Source organism: Rhinocladiella mackenziei (genome assembly GCF_000835555.1).
Source record: "Rhinocladiella mackenziei CBS 650.93 unplaced genomic scaffold supercont1.3, whole genome shotgun sequence".
Lineage (NCBI taxonomy): Eukaryota > Fungi > Ascomycota > Eurotiomycetes > Chaetothyriales > Herpotrichiellaceae > Rhinocladiella > Rhinocladiella mackenziei.
Window position 1 is genome coordinate 4,393,564 of NW_013550602.1, and position 16,379 is coordinate 4,409,942.

The following is a 16,379-nucleotide window of genomic DNA, read 5'->3' on the forward strand; positions in this document are numbered from 1 at the left end:
CCCTTTCGGGTACGTCTAGCTCCTGAGCCGGATATTTTTGTTCTTCAAATGGTACTATCGCCAGGGGTTTGCAGAAATTGGCTGGCGCGACGACCATTGCCACTGATAGCGCCCAGAATGGTGAGATATGCTCCTTTCCTCCCCCAGACGAGGATCGCTGTTGGCACGACATCATGGAAGACATGGCAGACATCTTCACAAATCCGGACGCAGTCTTCGAATAGCGAGGGAGATTCAACTGGCTAGAGTGGGTTCCAACAAATTTCGAAAGAGGTGATTCTAAGAACGTGTTTGATTATGTCATGGTCATCGTCAACGTCCACATGTCCCGAAGCCTGTTGCATTATGACAGGAATGCTTTCGAGGCTGAGGCCCTTTTCTAGGTAAATGCAGCGATTGGTCAACCTCAATTCATATAATTAATCTACCCATATAGTCTTCGAATCGATATGATCTTTCTATGCCCCCCCTTTTGTACATGTCAACAAATCACAACTTGGCCTTACCCGCTCTCTTCTCGTACATCCTAGCTTCTTCCTCCTCTCTCAACTCCTTCTTAGCTTGCTCCTTAATGACTCTCCTCAAAATCTTGCCCGACACACTCTTCGGCACAGCCTCAACAAATTTTATCCCTCCACGCAATTTCTTGTGATTCGCCACTTTGTTGTTTAACCAATTGACAATCATTTCGGCATCATTAGGTTGAACAGCGGACAAGCCCCCTTTACGCACAACGTAGGCCCGAGGGACTTCAGTGCCGAGTTCGGTGCTGTCAACACCCACGACGGCGACGTCATCAATGAGTTCATGATTCGCGAGATAGCCCTCCAATTCTGCCGGAGGTACTTGGAAGCCTTTGTACTTGATGAGTTCTTTGACGCGGTCGGTGATTGTCAAGTTTCCTTGGGCGTCGAGGAAGCCGACGTCGCCGGTGCGGAACCAGCCGTCTGTAAGACACTCGGCCGTCGCGGAGGGGTTGTTGTGGTAGCCTGTGAACACGTTGGGGCCTTTCACGTACAGCTCTCCGACTTGTCCCACGGGAAGTTCTTTGGTGCCGTCGGATTCTTCGCCCGCTCCCGGTACGGCGCAGAACTTCGCCTCGAGATTCGGGACCATCCACCCAGTTGAGCCGACGGTGTTGAGCCAGTCTTCCCACCGTTGCATGAAGATCGTCGGGCTGGTTTCGCTTAGGCCATAGCCTTGTTTGACGCGTACGCCTTTACGCTTGAATAGTGTTTCGACCAGGTCTCGTGTCAGAGGCGCGGCACCGGAGTTCGTCATGCGGAGGGAACTGAGATCGTATTTGTCTACGGCTGGGTGCTTGCACAGGAGTAACACGATGGGTGGGACGATGTAGCTGAATGTGATTTGATGGTCTTGAACGAGACGGCACCATTTCTCCAGATCGAATCGTGCCAACACCATGGTGTGCGCGCCCGTGTAGATCGGGCAATGCACTAAGCAATTGAGGCCGTAGATATGGAAGAATGGCAAGCAAGCTAGGATCTTGTCGCCTTTGCCCTTCGGCGGATCCGGGATGCCAGGCACAGCCATGGAGCCGTTCCAGGACAGCCAGGGTTCAGCGCCGTTGACCTGCTGGACGTTCGCCGTCATGTTGAAGTGGGTGAGCTTGACGCCTTTGGGTCTGCCTGTTGTTCCGGATGAGTATACCAGAAAAGCGAGGTCGGTTTTGGGGGATATCTTGGGAGTTCGGTATCGAGCTGTGCCTTCGAAGTTACGGACTAGAGTCCAGTGTTTGAATGTTCGAGTTGGGTCACGGTCTTTCCCTAGGATGATGATATAGGAATCGGGGATTCCGACTTCCTTGCATGCTTTCCTCGCATTGTCGAGCACGCTCATGTGCGTCACAACCACTTTTGCACCGGAATCTTTGAGCTGATACACCAATTCGGGGACCCTGTAGCCTGGATTTGCAGGAGAGACAATGCCGCCGGTCCAAAGTGTGCCGAAGACGACCGGAGCAACATCGATGTCGTTAGGGACGTATAAAGCTAGCACATCGCTTTTGCGAAATGCATGGTTTGCTCTCAGCCCCTTGCCGAAGTCAATACTGGATTGTTTAATCTGGGAAAAAGTGTATTGGCGGTCGAGATTGTCCGCGTCTTGAAAAATGACTACAATATATGCATTAGTATGGATCCATGGATGAGGGTTCTGGTACCGTCGCGTTTCGTGGAGAAGGTCGTACAAAAGAAATTTTCCTCCATCTTTCAATGGGCCGGCTATGTTCTCGAACATACCTTGATTGTCAGGAAAGGGTCTATCCTTTCGATTGAAGAGGAAGGAGAAAATATCTGTGACCTGAAGATCGAGATCAGGGAAATTTGATCTGATCGGCATTGCCACGGTTGCTTGGAATTGGGTGTTTTCTAAAAATGCGCTGGAAGCTCTCGTGTCTGCAGAACGAGTGTCATGAGAAAAGTTGCAATAATAGAATAATCTGTCTCGTCGACCGAAGCCCAGGAAGAGTGTATGGGAGGGATATATGGATAAATATGTTAGAAGACAAGAGAGACACAAGACAGATGGATAGAACCGAGGACCCTGGGCCTTGAACCTGGGGTAAGTTAAACTAGTTACGGTGGCCCTCAAAGTTCTAGGCGGCAAACTTGCCGAGGCTCGCGAGGCTGTCCAATCACAGCCTTGCGGAAGCCGTGTGTCAAAATTGCCTCCTCGCTGTACGGACGTAAATCGGACTTGCGATACCGGACATTGCACATTTCGATGTCGGTATCCCGTGCATTAGTCATTATGTCTGGCCCTTTCTGCTGTTCCCACATTACCTATCTCAACGAGAATCCTATTTGTACGGAGCCTCTTTGCCGAGCATCTTCAGCCTTGTGAGAAAATAGTCGTCAAAAGCACCGCGGCACTGCGGGCTGCACATTAATCAGGAAAGGAGGGGGAGGAGAAGTAGGGGGTAAAAGCTGTTTTCAGCTACATATGTACTGTGTAGTGCGTTGTTCACTCATTTGTCCTTTCCAAAACGCCCAAACGCCATGCTAGCTCTTGCACATACCATTCAATGCATGAGACTTACAATGTATCTCCTCCAAATCCAAGGAGTTCAACGGCTACATTGCCCACCGTAGACAATGTCCACAATATGATCAAACCCAGTCCAATTTTGCGGTCCATCCTCCAACCATTCAATGGCACCACAATCAACAACCCGACCAATGTTACCAGTAAGGTAACACCGGAAATCATCAACGTCGTACTCACGTCAATCTCGTAGGGTTTGTATTTGATCGGCTTTTGAGGGTGCTTGGCGTGCTTATGTGTCGCTTTGTGAATGGTCATGTACATACCTCCAATGCCAATTCCAAGGAGGATATTCAACATGGGACCTCCAAGACAGGCTGACAGTGCCATCACAGGAAATCCGAGTTTGGCCACGGTAATATCTGCCACGAGATCACCCAAGGAGTTGCCCACTGCAAAGATGGTCAATCCAAGAATGGCATCGGATATTCCCAAGATGACTCCAAAGGCCTTCAATACTCCAACCACTTCATTGGCAATAGTTGAAATCCATCCGATAGCCACGACGAACCCCAAGAAACACAACAAGGGTCGGTATTTTGGTTCACGATCGGCCGTGGTGGATGAAAGGAGGACGGCGAGCGATACAAGGGAAAAGATCAGAGATCCTAACACTAGCCGAACATAAAGCTTGATGGTGTGATCATCATCCATATTTGCCCAGACAACGGTCACCACGAACAGAGGGGCCGTGAAGACTTGGAGGAGGACAAGCCACCTATTCCACTCCTTTGATGCAGATACTTCATCGGCTTCTGGATTGGGACTTTTAGGGTAATCGGACATTTGTCGTGATATTCCGGTTTCATAGGGATGAGGCTGACCGAGGGACGGAGATGTCTTTGGAGCAATGGTAGGAGTATCTGACAGCAGTTCTACCCGACTTGGAGCTCGACTCCGAGTTTGTCCCGTGGGTGTCAACAATCCAGGATCAGTGTCTGCCCTCTTGTCTTGGGGTTCAACCACTGGGAGAGTGATGGTCAGGAGAAAGACACTTGGAGCAGTAATCAGGCCCAATATCCGATCGAGAATCGACTTCTCCCGCCATCCATAAATTGTCGGGAAGAGTATTGATACAATTACTTGAGGAGCTGGTAGGTATTTATATGGCCACCATGAGAACCGGCGCATCGTCTCCTCCTCTTCTGGAAGGAGACCAAGGTGGTGGGCAGACTCCGGAGACACGCTGGGGGCAGGTAAGTGAATACTTGGAGGCCTCGAGGATATTGGAGTGAGAAGCATTGGTGAATCCATATAGGGTGGAAAATCTTCTGGTTGCAACACGGATCGCTTATGGTCAGGATGTGGAGTATGCAAAATCGGCACTTGCAGGGTCGGACCAGTTCGGGGCGAAAGCGCTGGACTCCGACTTTCCGATCGATGTTCGTCATTGTAATCGGGACGATGGAACGTTGTGGTCGGAGGGGCCAGAAGATTGGGTGACTTAGCAGGCTCAGGTGAAAGACTTCCGGTCTCTGATGGTAGTTGAGATCCAGAAGGTGACACGATAAGTTTTGGAGAGGGTAACCGGGGATGACTAGAAGGCTCATTCAGTGTGCGCAATATACTGGCGCTCGCCCTCGGAGGTTTGGCTGCATTCGACGATGATGATCCTTCACTGGTGAGGACCGTTTCAGAACCCCGATCGGATGTTCGATCAGACAGAAAATCCGTATTAATCCGGAGACTCGTGGCATCATTTGCAGATACTGCTCGCCCACGGACGCCATGTCCGTGAGGCTGTCTCTCCACGTCCACATACCTTTGGTGGCTGACGCGTTCTGGATGAGAGCCACCAGGAGAAGCGCTGACCGGAATCGGACTCAGCGCACTTGTTGCATCATCTGAGTATCTGCGAAGACCAATTGGTTGAGTGCTCGTACCCTTCTTCTCCAAAGACGTCATAAGAGATCTGAATTCCAGTGCGCCAATCAAACTCGGCCGAATGGGTGTCATGGTATTCCTCCTTTCCCCTCGGGCTGCTCGACTCACTCTCATTTTGCTTTGCAACTCGGCGAGATATCGATCTCGTGCCTCATCATCTTCGTCGAGATCTTCAATCTTCCAAGCTGGAGTTCCGGGAGTGCGCAGCGTTGGAATGGTATCGCCCGACGATGCCCGCAGAAGGTTGGTACGCTCGTTTGCTGGACGAGACTCTTCATCATCATCAATTTCAGGCACTTCGAGTTCTTGGGCGTCTGGAATGTGATGATGCAATCGGGCGGTGGTTTCAGAGAGCCTGATCCTTCGTCGTCTCAAAAGCCACCAATGCCATGAGACCACAAAGATCACGTAGAAGACATAGAAGGCGATCATGGTGATACACTCCCACGGCCGCAAACTGCCGTCGGATAGGAAGACCAGGCTGAAACTAGCAGCCACGGCGAAGAATCCCACATCCCGAATGAAGCTCTTTCGAGCCACTTTGAAGGGCTCGACCAAGGCCATACTTCCAGCAACAACAGCCGTGATGAAGCTGGCAGCACCAATCAATTCTCCTACCGCCAGGCTTCCACTGTTGCTGCTCATGGCGGCGAAGGTGGAGAAGACGTCGGGACTGCCATTTCCAAAGGCCAGGAATGTAACGCCTGTCAAACTCTCGCTCATGCCCAGGATACTGGCTATTGTACTCAAGTTTATGCAGAGGAAGTCGGAGGCGGCAATACCGATGGTGCTGAAGAGTAAACTGACCCACATCACCAGGATGATGAAAGCGACAGGTTTGGCATTGGCGAGGGAGCAATAGTAGAGTTGTAGGTATGAAATCAGACCGGCTTCTTCGTCAGGGCAGTTCTGTTTTATGAAGGAACATTTGTCGGGGGCATTATGAACGAGTCGACACTAGATTCGCGGTGTGTTAGCTGAGAGCGCACGTGTCGCGGAAAGGTCATAGGGAACACACCTCCAGGTCGCGTGCGTCAAGGGACCGAGCAGCGATTGATCGGGTGTGACGAAAGTCGCCATGACCGAGACCTCGGAGAAAGCTATAGCAGGCAAATAGAGTGATGATGAGGGCCGTGGTGTAAAAGGTACGACCTTGATGGCGTAATGGGCGCATTTGAGTCGAACGACGGGCGGGGGCCATGAGGAAGGTCGCAATTCATGCTGGAGCCCGTGTTTGGAACATTGAGGAGAAAGTCAGAGGACAAAGAGAGATACGGGATATAGAGAAGGAATGGCAAAGGTATTGTAGAAGGAAATCCGTATCTATTCAATCACTACTTAAGGCAGCCGTTGCGCAGTTTTAGGGTTGGAACCGAGAAGTGGGATGAGGGTTTCACGCCTCCGCTGGCGGAAAAGAAACGGGAACAAGATGTCCAAACACTTCCGGCCAATTGTGCACGGCACCCGATTGTTCGAGGGCTCCATGGGTATTCGTTGCCATATTCCTTGCACAGCCACAACTCCAGTTTATCCATCCATGACTGCTGAAATGTTTTGCCGGGTCCTCGAGCCACAAGGCATGTTCCTTTTTGTGCCTGCGAGGCGAGGCAGACAAATGGGTCCAGGCTGATTTGGGAGTGTGAATTCACATGGCCGTACACATGTTCGAGACATCCTATCAGCCTCTTCCAAATTTTTACATTTCTACATGAGGCGCTATAAACGCTGCTACAGTATCTGTGCCGAGGCTCTCGCCAGGATATTTTCCCCCCCAGAAATTTTTACTGCCCCGTCGGCTCTGTCTATCAATCGATTGATGGCTTTCCCACGTCTCCTTTATTAACGACGCTGTCCCCTATTGCTTCATGACATCCCTTGCAAGATGAGTCATTCGTCACCATGGCTCCTACTTTCGCAGATGTCGTTCCAATCAAACAACTTTCCTCTCATGAATACACCATCCACCTAAAAGATGAATGGTGTGTAGGAACAGGTCACAAAGAGAGATTCTCCCCGCTCTGCCTCCTTATCTATTGACATCTTCCAGTTCCCAATGGCGGATACGTCACCTCGTCCTTCCTCGTTGTCGCCCGCACCCATATGGCTCTCACCCACCCAACACGCTCCGAACCACACCCGATAAACCTCCACTTAGAATTCCTACGACGCACCTCTGTCGGTCCGGCCCTCTTCACCGTGAAAGACGTGAAGCTCGGCGCGCGCATCAGCAACCTCCACATCGTGCTGTCTCAGAAACAAGCACATCACGATGAATACCAGGACGAAGCAGAAGGATACATAACCATGAGCAATATCGCCGCCGAACAGGGGCTGAGCCTCGACACATCTTACCAATTGTACCCCCCGGCCTTGCCCGCCGACCTACAGTCGCTTGCCACGCAAGGCTACGACGCAAACTACACCATGCGTGCAAAGGACCCTTTCCCACAATTCCGTCGCGCGGCGCAAAACATCCAAATGTTCCTAATAAACCCGGAGCGCAAACCAGCGGGACGACCGAAAGCCATGAACGATCAATGGGTGCGGTTTGCGCCGAATCGGGTGCCTAACGGCCGCTGGACCAACGACGCCCTCGGCTTCCTGGTGGACATGTTCCCGCAGATCGTCGAGAGCTATGTCAACCCGTTCGTCGAAGAGGCCGCTCTCGGGCAACACTCTGAAGCCGAGCTGCAAGAATTCCTGCGTTCCAACGAACCGCGGGCCAAGTACTGGTACCCGACGCTGGCGCTGAACTTGGACATCAAGAAACTGCTCCCTGACGAAGGTGTTGAATGGTTATTTGTGCGTACGCGGGCCAAGGCGATTCGGAACGGGAGATTCGATCTAGACATTGAGGTCTGGGATGTCGAGGCCGAATTAGTCGCGTCCAGTTGTCATGCCAGTTTGATTGTCGATGCGTCCAGGAATACCACGCGGAAAGCCAAGAAGGAGAAGTTGTAATTGTGGAGACGGTATTGGATATTAATAGAGACAATCGGCCCTCATATAGACCTTAAAGACATGAGAGCCCCGTTGGAGAAATATTATTATTCATTATCACTTATCTGCAGAATGAGGACGATGGCGGTGCTCCGAATATTGTCCGCACCAGAGCTTCGCATACCTCGTCCTTTCTGTCATTGGACTGCGATCTCATCGACCATGGCTGTACATTTTTGGAATTATTCTGATTGACTTAATTTTCCCCGTCATCGCCGCGATCTCTCCCTTCCTACAAGACTGCAGCAACACCCAGCCCCACGACCCCCATGATTCCTGCCCACTCCTGCCTCAAAATCTGTGCGGCGCCGGTATATGTTGCCGGTGCACCACTGGCAGCGACATAGCTGCTGGTTGTGGTCGCCGAGATCGTCGCGGGAGCCGTAGTGGTCGGTGCCGGGGTGAAGGTGGGACCGGCAGCACTGCTAGATGGAAGAGTGATGGTCACGCCACCACTCAGGCAGTATTGCTGGGCGAATGTAAGGGTTGCTGGTTAAAGTCAGGGTCGTGGGCATTGAGAGGATGTAGTGCAGAAGACCTCCCCCGTCAGAAAATTGCGAAATCTTATCGACGTACCTTGCTGATCCGCCGGACTGCAAGCCGTGCTAATGCATGACGCCACAGAAGACAGAAAAGTACTCGCGGAGCAGATACAATGGGCGTCGGTGACGGCACAACCGGTGCTGCTAATAGCGCTCAAGGCACATGTTTGCTGTTTCAATGTCAATATACGGTTTCATCCAGATCTGAACAGAAACTCACAGCGCACTGGGGGAGACTCGAAAGGTCTTGCGAGGTCGCAAGGTGGAATAGGGACAAGAGGCCGAGTGGAGCGAGAGAGAGCACGCGCATTTCGTCGGATTTTGTGAGTGTTTGGAAACTCTTGTAGAATCCACTGATGTTGTTGGGTAGTTCGACAGCCTCGAACGGTGATCACAAGAACGAGTGAGAGGGTAGAAGAGCGAATGATCAATCCAATACGATGTATGAGACAAATTACCTTATCTCCATGCCACGAGAATAGAGAAGATGAGAGGGTCGGTGAGGAGGTGGCACCGGAGTATATGGCACTACAACTCTGGACAGGTCGTTTCATAGAAAGATCAATTCATGGCCCGATGCCTGAACTTCAGTAGCTCTTCGAGGAGAGGTTGCCTCATTCGGGAGGGGAAACTCCGATCACTTAGTTCTGGAGACATCCTCGTTCGGCTAGGAAGCTGGCGGTGGTAGGTGAAGACAACAAAGACTTCTCAGGTCGGGGGGTAACGATCTCTGCCGCTTCAGCTAAGGGTGTGCAAGCCATCATACGAACAAGGGCTGCATGTCTCAGGCAAACGATGGTCTAGGCCGGATGCATGAATGCAAAGTGACGAATGGAAAAAGAGAAGAGAAGCGAGAAGCTCTGGACAGGCTCGGTTGGAGGATGTGGTGGAAGTGTTTTTTCGTATTCCATGAAGACTAGGAAGAGGGGTATGACGGGGAGCTGGTTGGTGGAAGGAGCACATCGCTTCCCGCAAGGGGCTGCACAAGTGTACGACACTGAGAGGCGGAGAAATCAGGCGAGAAGAATCCTGAGAGCGGTCAGCAATTTTGGAGTGGTTGAAAAGAACATAAAGAGAGGTGGACACTCCCGCCAAAACGCTCTATTGGGGAAAACTACCTTCCTCAGCAACATCGAAACTACTTCTACTCATTTGCAGCCTGGCCTTTGGTGCTACAATCTTCTGCAGCACTGTTTTGTATCATCGCCACCTGTGATCACATGGCCAAAGATCGCACACTTTACACACCTCTCCGCATTCTGGCCCCGGGACTTAGCCTTCGTTATGATTTGCTACCGTTCGCGCCCAGCTAGACCCATGAGTTTCAGCCTCAACATGCCAATGCCTCCTCTCTTACCTTCCTCCATCGATGACCATCGCAAGCGTCAATCAACCTTACAGTGGATCCGCTCAGCGCCACTACCCGTATCCTCGCCCTCATTGAATTGTCCGGAGTTTTAATGAAGTCCTTCAACACCGTGCGGAAGGTTCTAAAAGAAAGGGTCAATATTGTCAGAGAAATGAACAACATCTATGGCTTGCTCACGAATCTTCATTTCCTGTCGAAGATGCTCAATCAAGTGGCCCATAGTTTAATTGGATCCGGCTCTTGGTTATCAAGAATAGCCCTCTGGGCCAACTCAAATTGACACTGGAGGGACTGGTAGTGTTAAAGTTGAATCTGAGAGCAAGTTGAGAGATTTACTTTTTGGAAGTATAACAAAAACGAAATTGGGGAGGCTCTGAATCCGAGAGAGCACTTGAAATTGTTGACCAATCTCGGCCTTACCAATGACCTCTTCAAGTTGACCTAATCGATCCAGGATGATGTCGTCAAAATTTCTCCGAATGGAAAACAGTACTCAACGCCACTATCATTGACCGATTCAAGGGCTGCCGGCTCTGGACATGAGAAAGTCGTCCGACTTCTCATCGACGCAGGTGCGGTTGTAATAACCATCCAGGCCCTGTGGTTTTCTTACTCCCTTGGCCTCGGAACACATTTTATCAAACGCCACTGTGCCGCATACTGCGTGCTATGGCGGGAACCTGGAGATCCTCCAGAGTCTCGTTGATGCCGGGGCAGACATCAATGCCCGATGTGGCGCCCATGCCACTGCACTGGAAGCCGCTGTGCAGAGTTATACGGCGTCCATGACAATACAATATAGAATTGCCAGGAATAGCGAGAAGGAGCGGGTTGGATGCAATCCTGGTGCTCATATCGAAATAACCCGTCTGTTTCTCTCTCGGAGCGTCGATCTATCCTCTGTACTTTGGGCCGCATGTGACATTGCGCTCACGGAGTTGTGGCATCTTCTCCCGAATGAATGCAGGAGCCTCAGCCCACACTCGGAATAAATGAAGAGACCCCTTGCTCCCCAAAAAAATTCCATAACGGCAATATTGAGGCACTGAGTTCACTCATGGAGCATGGCGCTGGTATCATCCTTGTCGACTTTTATGGATGTAGCTGCATTGACCACGGTATCGCCGCACTAGGTGGTTTAGAGCAGATTGGAATTTTGCAGCACCAAAATCGAACAACACCGGAGGAGATCCAACCGAGTCGAGTTCGCCAATCGCTCTTTCATTATATCGACATAGTCTAAAGCTCCGAAATTAGAAAGGGTAGGGTACTGCCTCCAGGAGGCGGTCGAAGCCGTCAAAACCTTTCTGGTGAACTGCTTCTTTGGAGGGGGGATTTTCACATCGCATGTGGTGCAATGGCTACATTTCTCTGGAAATTCAGCACGCTCGTCGAGCGTGTTTAATCTGACAAGACCTCGATCTCTGTGAGTCTTTGGGAAATATCAAGCAGGAAAGTTGCAAACTCGTCTGAGTTGTGGGCATGATTTCCTAGAAGTCCGGCAGCGAGCATCACCCTCTCCTGAAGACATGGGAGAAGAGTCGGTGAGATTCTCTTCGCCAGCAGATGGAGCTCTCCACAGTTCACGAATATTCCATCAGGCATGCGAAGCTTTACACAATCGCCAATACTCATCATTGTCGATGCTCGCCATATACGGTGCGCTGCATGTCTGCGGAGTCTTTTCTCCATAACCTTCTTGGACCGACAAACACACTATTACATACAATGGTTTCAGGATCTTCGGGTACAGCATGAGACAAGACACGGGCTCTTATCTATTCATCTGTCATCTCGTTTTCCTACCTCGTTCTGTGTCCATTGAGACTCAGACAAACTACCCCGTTCCTGGTACCTTCGAAATAAAGTTTCCGTACCCCGTACCTTATTCCCCTTCAAGTCAAAGTCTCCAGGCACCCACGTGCTTAGCCCCTAGCGGTCCCCTTGGCCGCAGGTTGCTGCCTTGAGCTAGACTCCTTTGCTAGGTAGTATGAAATTCTATATGCACTATCTACCTAGATGCGGAGTCTCTTGGTGACACGGGATAACTGTCGAAGGTCAAAGTATCTGAATGGTATATATTCTTAACATCTTCCTCGGAAGAAAAGAGTTCAACAATCCATATCTCAATCTCCACGCTCAACTCGATTTAACGTCATCATGGCCGACTCTACCACCGCTACTAAAACGCCCTTCACCGGCTCTTGCCACTGCGGCTTCATCAAATACCGAGCACACCTGTCCCTCGGCGACCCGCCGACTGCCACCCGCTGCAACTGCACCGTCTGCCTGAAACAGGGTTTCACTGGCACTCGGCTCGCTTCGCCATCTGACTTCGAATTACTCTCTCCCTCGTCTCTCTCTGAGGTGAAAGACTACCAAATACGCTCCAAGGACGTACACAAGCACTTCTGCGGCAATTGTGGGATCCATGTCCTTGGGCGGGGGAAATATGAGTATCAAGGCGTCACTCATGAGTTTTGTTCGTTGAATATCCTGACGCTCGATCAACCGCAGGACGGGCTGGATTTGAGTAAGTTCAAGATTCAGTATTGGGATGGGAGGAATGATAATTGGCAGGGCGGGACGAAGGATGTGCCCTGGCCAGGTGGGTGTGTTTGAGTGATTGACCGGGCGATGGTTTGATGGTGTGCTTTTGCTCTCCCTGTGTGTCATTCTCCTGTCCTGCTTTTGTTTCTTTGGATGTAGTGAGACGAAGAGATCCTCTGTGGAGCGATGGTTCCAGTGGCGGAAAAGGCTTTGATATGCTTCCCCTCATCCCGACTGAACATGTTCTTTGTTTTCTCTCGAACTTCGCGACCTCTGATATGGCTCAAAGATCAGGCAATCTTTGGAGTCTCCGAGCATCTTTATCGCACCATCTGAGAAAAGCTGACAGCAGAGAATGACTATGAATTCCCTCCGTTGTGTCCTGTCAATCAGTGTATTGATGCATGAAACGGTCGCTCGATTACTGACGACCGTCACCCTTGCGCTTGCACAGTTCTCATCGCGGTCCTTGAACAGGGACTGGCTAATGTGTATCTTTGGACTAAACAGACTGCTTCGACGATTAGTTTCCCACCCCTTCCCCTGTCGAATGTGCACCTTAATATTTAACTGACCTGACACGATTGCAAGGTTCTCGATCTCGCATCCTTTTAATGGAGCTAACGAGGCTGACTGTATTCCAAGTTCTCCATCCTCCTCAACCACTCCATTGAATGCCTCTATCAGGATGCTCAATTCCCAGCCTTTTCCCGCGCGAGTCGACGTATTTCCTCATCAAAGCTACCGCTTCTCGAGTATGGCCTTGCGACTTCCAGGTGTAAGCAAGATAATTCATATTTCCCAGCGTGTCAGATGCCCATCTCCCAGCACGCTCTTCCTCGTCTCTAGGACTTGCGCCCGTAGTTCTCTGCTTCTGCCCATCCACTCATTTCCCCGTAAACCTTCGTCAGGAGACTCATAGCCCTGAGCATATCAAGATGCTCTGGGCCAATTTCCGCCTTTTGTCCATCTACGACCTCTTTCAGATGCTCCCCTCCTTTATCCCAATCGCCATTTTTACTCGGCGCATATCCAAGAAATGCATAAGCGACCCAGGTTCTATTGCCCCTTTCCCTGAATGCTTTTTCTCTCCAATCAACAACTTTGAATGGCAAGCTGACAGCTTCTTGGTATTTTCCATCACATACAAGCTAGTAACCCATCTTGATGTTCAATATTTTTACCTATGCAAAGAGTCACAAAGAGCCTGAGCATGCGGCACGTTTGTCAACCACTAGGTTCTGTGTTAGTAGTCATAAAATGAGGGGCGTTCATTCAACTGCCTCATACCGGTTATCGTCCAGTACTTTTCGCGGTTCTCCCTTCTGAGCCAGTTTTGAGTCGCCAAACGTACGAGGCAATATACGTCGCACACCAGGTCGGAAGAACTAGCGTCATTGCGCTCCTATAGGAAACAGTACGATGTGATCAATCCTAGAGCTTCGATCATCTCAATCTTACCGGATCACCTGGTAACAGAGACTGATGGATGTTCCTTTCATTGAGGCACGAGATGAATGATAGGCAGGCCGCTGCTACAGAATTCTGGCGTCGAATTTATTCGAAGGAGACCAGCGACATCGTCGCAACAAGGTTCTTTGCTTCCTTATATCTCCTGTCGGCTTGAATGTCCTTGCTGAGCAACCTGATCACATTCTCATCCGTATCATTGAGGATGTCTGTCTTGATATTCTATTTTTGTTGATGTATGTCGCTGCCTGGACAATAGCTAGTAGTAGGTGAGTTAATTTCTCAAGTAGATCGAAGCAGCGTCGAGGTCGGCCAGGGCTTCATTAGTCAAAACTTCCGGCTTCGCAAGTGGCCTTGTCAACAGCCTCATGCTCTTCCATCTCTCGTAACTCGAGTCCCTTATTGCGTGCCAAATCGATAGCTACCTTCCCGTTTTGGGTTTTCACAAGAATTGATCCTAGAGGGGAATCAGGTGAGAAATCATACAATGGTGTATCTTTGCCCCAAAATGCTTCATCGTCAGCGTTGTCGATTATCATGAACCATGGACCTGTCGATTCCTGACTCGGGTGCTGTTTGACGAGGTTCTTGACATCAATTCTTGTATCGTCGATTTCCTGGATCTTGAGGATTTCCCAATTTTATATGTGTCCTTGTCAAATGTCGAAGGTCCATAGTTTGAACCCAGAAGACTGACCGCTGCGGGCGTAGCAACTTCGTGCGTTGAACTAACTCCAGAAAAACTCTGGTTTTCCCAACACCGCCGAGGGCAGCTCCACCTGGTGCTGGAATTTGGAAGCGCTACACTTCAAGCGCTTCGGCCTCCTTGTAGCGACCAACGAATTCCTTGGGGCGATGGAATGGAACGAGCCAAAGCGGATCGGACTTCTGGTAAAATATAAGCGGCTCTCTAAACTGGAAAACCCAATGGACCATAAGAGAACAGCTAACCTTCTACAATCTTTTCTCTGGGGTTCCACTCCGTCAAAAAGCCTTTCATGCCAGCTGTCGTCGTTGCTGCCGCGAAGTACTGCCATTGGTCGTTCTTGTTCCTATCAGCATAATCGCCGACCCCTTTGATCACGATGCTCGGAAAGCGGTCCCAGATGCCAGTGCCCTCCCTTTCAAGAGCAATGATATTGTCAGTGGCTGCAACTCGGTCATGATCTTCCGCAGATTTCATAACTGTGTCTGCTGATCCCATCCTCCCAAAATGGACCCACGGTATCCAATCCTAGTGGTTAAGGTTCTCGGTCCGATGGACAAGGTATTTTTCCTTGAAGCCGAGACTTTTACAAGTTGTGTCGAGGGCTTTCTGACAGATCTTTTTCTGGCCTTCCGCACAGGTGCAGGCAACCTTTTTTTTTTTTAATTTGGAACTTGTAGTGCTTGGTGAAGGTAGCTAGGGTAATATAACGTATCAGTTTCCCAGGGCTGGGGACTTTGCTTCAGACAAACTGTTGCGATATTGAGCTGTCTTTAGTTGTGCGAGTATCGATCGGATCTCCAGGCTTTGGTCCACCTGCATTATCCTATCACCCCTGTTGTGGAGGCATTACGATCAGTCGGCGCTTTCCGATATCGTGTACCTTCACCTCTCCTGGCTTTGTCGAAAAGACATTGTACACATTCCGCTTCTATGGGTCGGCACATACGATGGCGATTTCGAAACCGCTCCGATCTTGGGAGGAGAGGGAGACTTCATTCTCATGGGAGGAAGTTGCAGCCAGCAAGGTCTGAAGCTTGGTATACTCGGCTATTATCGACCATTCCGATATCCCACAGTCTCTCAGGATTGGGGGGAAGAAGACCATTCTGAATACTGATCGAATTGAATAGTCAAGTTCGGTAGTGTTTCGATGAAGGGCGAAGTTTGAATATCGCTAGGCCATATTTGTTTCCCCACATTGGGCGGCTAGCCTAGCGAATAGATCGAAAGTGCTCCCTCAATAACCTTTTACTATATTCCATCCATGACTCATCGTAGCTCTCTATAAATCAGGAATGGCGGTTCTCCTCGATGCCCTCAGGCTTCTCCTCGTCTAAAACCTTATTGCCCAGGTCACACTGTTGGACGCAGAAGCGGATATTTGAAAGGGGGTATGAACCCGTCAAACTGAGTATGCCAAGGGGATATGTATGGAATGTTCCGTCTATCTAGCAACTGGTCCTGCCATGTTGCTGGTAATTATACGTTTGGTTGACGCCTTTTCTTCTCCTATTCCTACCCCTATATCCCAAAAAAGGGGCACTGACTACTTGTCCAATAGTTCAACAGGACCTAAAGAATAACAGCGATGCATTCAGCTACAGCATCGACTGGCTGCTTTTTGAGGAGCCCACCAGATATATACTCCTCAGATTGATCAAAGAATACCACTTGCTGGCTTACTAATGTCTCGGCATCCTCTTGAGTGTTCGAAAGCACCCAGGTAAGGACATTAGGTAAGTCCCAGTTGTACCCCTTGGCACATCTCCCTTTCTTGAGGCCCCCCCCC

General features: G+C 50.2%; 6 protein-coding genes across 6 annotated transcripts; 2 read left to right on the top strand and 4 right to left on the bottom strand.

Annotated features, from left to right (window-relative positions):
• Positions 1 to 489: 489 nt before the first annotated feature.
• On the bottom strand, positions 490 to 2,361 carry Z518_05108 (uncharacterized protein; the record flags this gene model as incomplete). The annotated part of the gene is made up of 2 exons (XM_013418813.1): positions 490 to 2,135; positions 2,262 to 2,361. 2 exons carry the CDS (start codon positions 2,359 to 2,361, stop codon positions 490 to 492), a joined length of 1,746 nt encoding a protein of 581 aa, XP_013274267.1.
• A 696-nt stretch (positions 2,362 to 3,057) lies between these two features.
• On the bottom strand, positions 3,058 to 6,151 carry Z518_05109 (uncharacterized protein; the record flags this gene model as incomplete). The annotated part of the gene is made up of 2 exons (XM_013418814.1): positions 3,058 to 5,907; positions 5,969 to 6,151. 2 exons carry the CDS (start codon positions 6,149 to 6,151, stop codon positions 3,058 to 3,060), a joined length of 3,033 nt encoding a protein of 1,010 aa, XP_013274268.1.
• Positions 6,152 to 6,849: 698 nt separating this feature from the next.
• On the top strand, positions 6,850 to 7,911 carry Z518_05110 (uncharacterized protein; the record flags this gene model as incomplete). Its single annotated transcript, XM_013418815.1, has 2 exons — positions 6,850 to 6,943; positions 6,998 to 7,911. 2 exons carry the CDS (start codon positions 6,850 to 6,852, stop codon positions 7,909 to 7,911), a joined length of 1,008 nt encoding a protein of 335 aa, XP_013274269.1.
• A 271-nt stretch (positions 7,912 to 8,182) lies between these two features.
• On the bottom strand, positions 8,183 to 8,802 carry Z518_05111 (uncharacterized protein; the record flags this gene model as incomplete). The annotated part of the gene is made up of 3 exons (XM_013418816.1): positions 8,183 to 8,439; positions 8,527 to 8,662; positions 8,713 to 8,802. The coding sequence occupies 3 exons, from the start codon at positions 8,800 to 8,802 to the stop codon at positions 8,183 to 8,185; spliced, it is 483 nt and encodes a 160-aa protein (XP_013274270.1).
• A 3,219-nt stretch (positions 8,803 to 12,021) lies between these two features.
• On the top strand, positions 12,022 to 12,483 carry Z518_05112 (uncharacterized protein; the record flags this gene model as incomplete). Its single annotated transcript, XM_013418817.1, has 1 exon — positions 12,022 to 12,483. One exon carries the CDS (start codon positions 12,022 to 12,024, stop codon positions 12,481 to 12,483), a length of 462 nt encoding a protein of 153 aa, XP_013274271.1.
• Positions 12,484 to 14,827: 2,344 nt separating this feature from the next.
• On the bottom strand, positions 14,828 to 15,085 carry Z518_05113 (uncharacterized protein; the record flags this gene model as incomplete). Its single annotated transcript, XM_013418818.1, has 1 exon — positions 14,828 to 15,085. The coding sequence occupies one exon, from the start codon at positions 15,083 to 15,085 to the stop codon at positions 14,828 to 14,830; it is 258 nt and encodes an 85-aa protein (XP_013274272.1).
• Between the last annotated feature and the right edge of the window lie 1,294 nt (positions 15,086 to 16,379).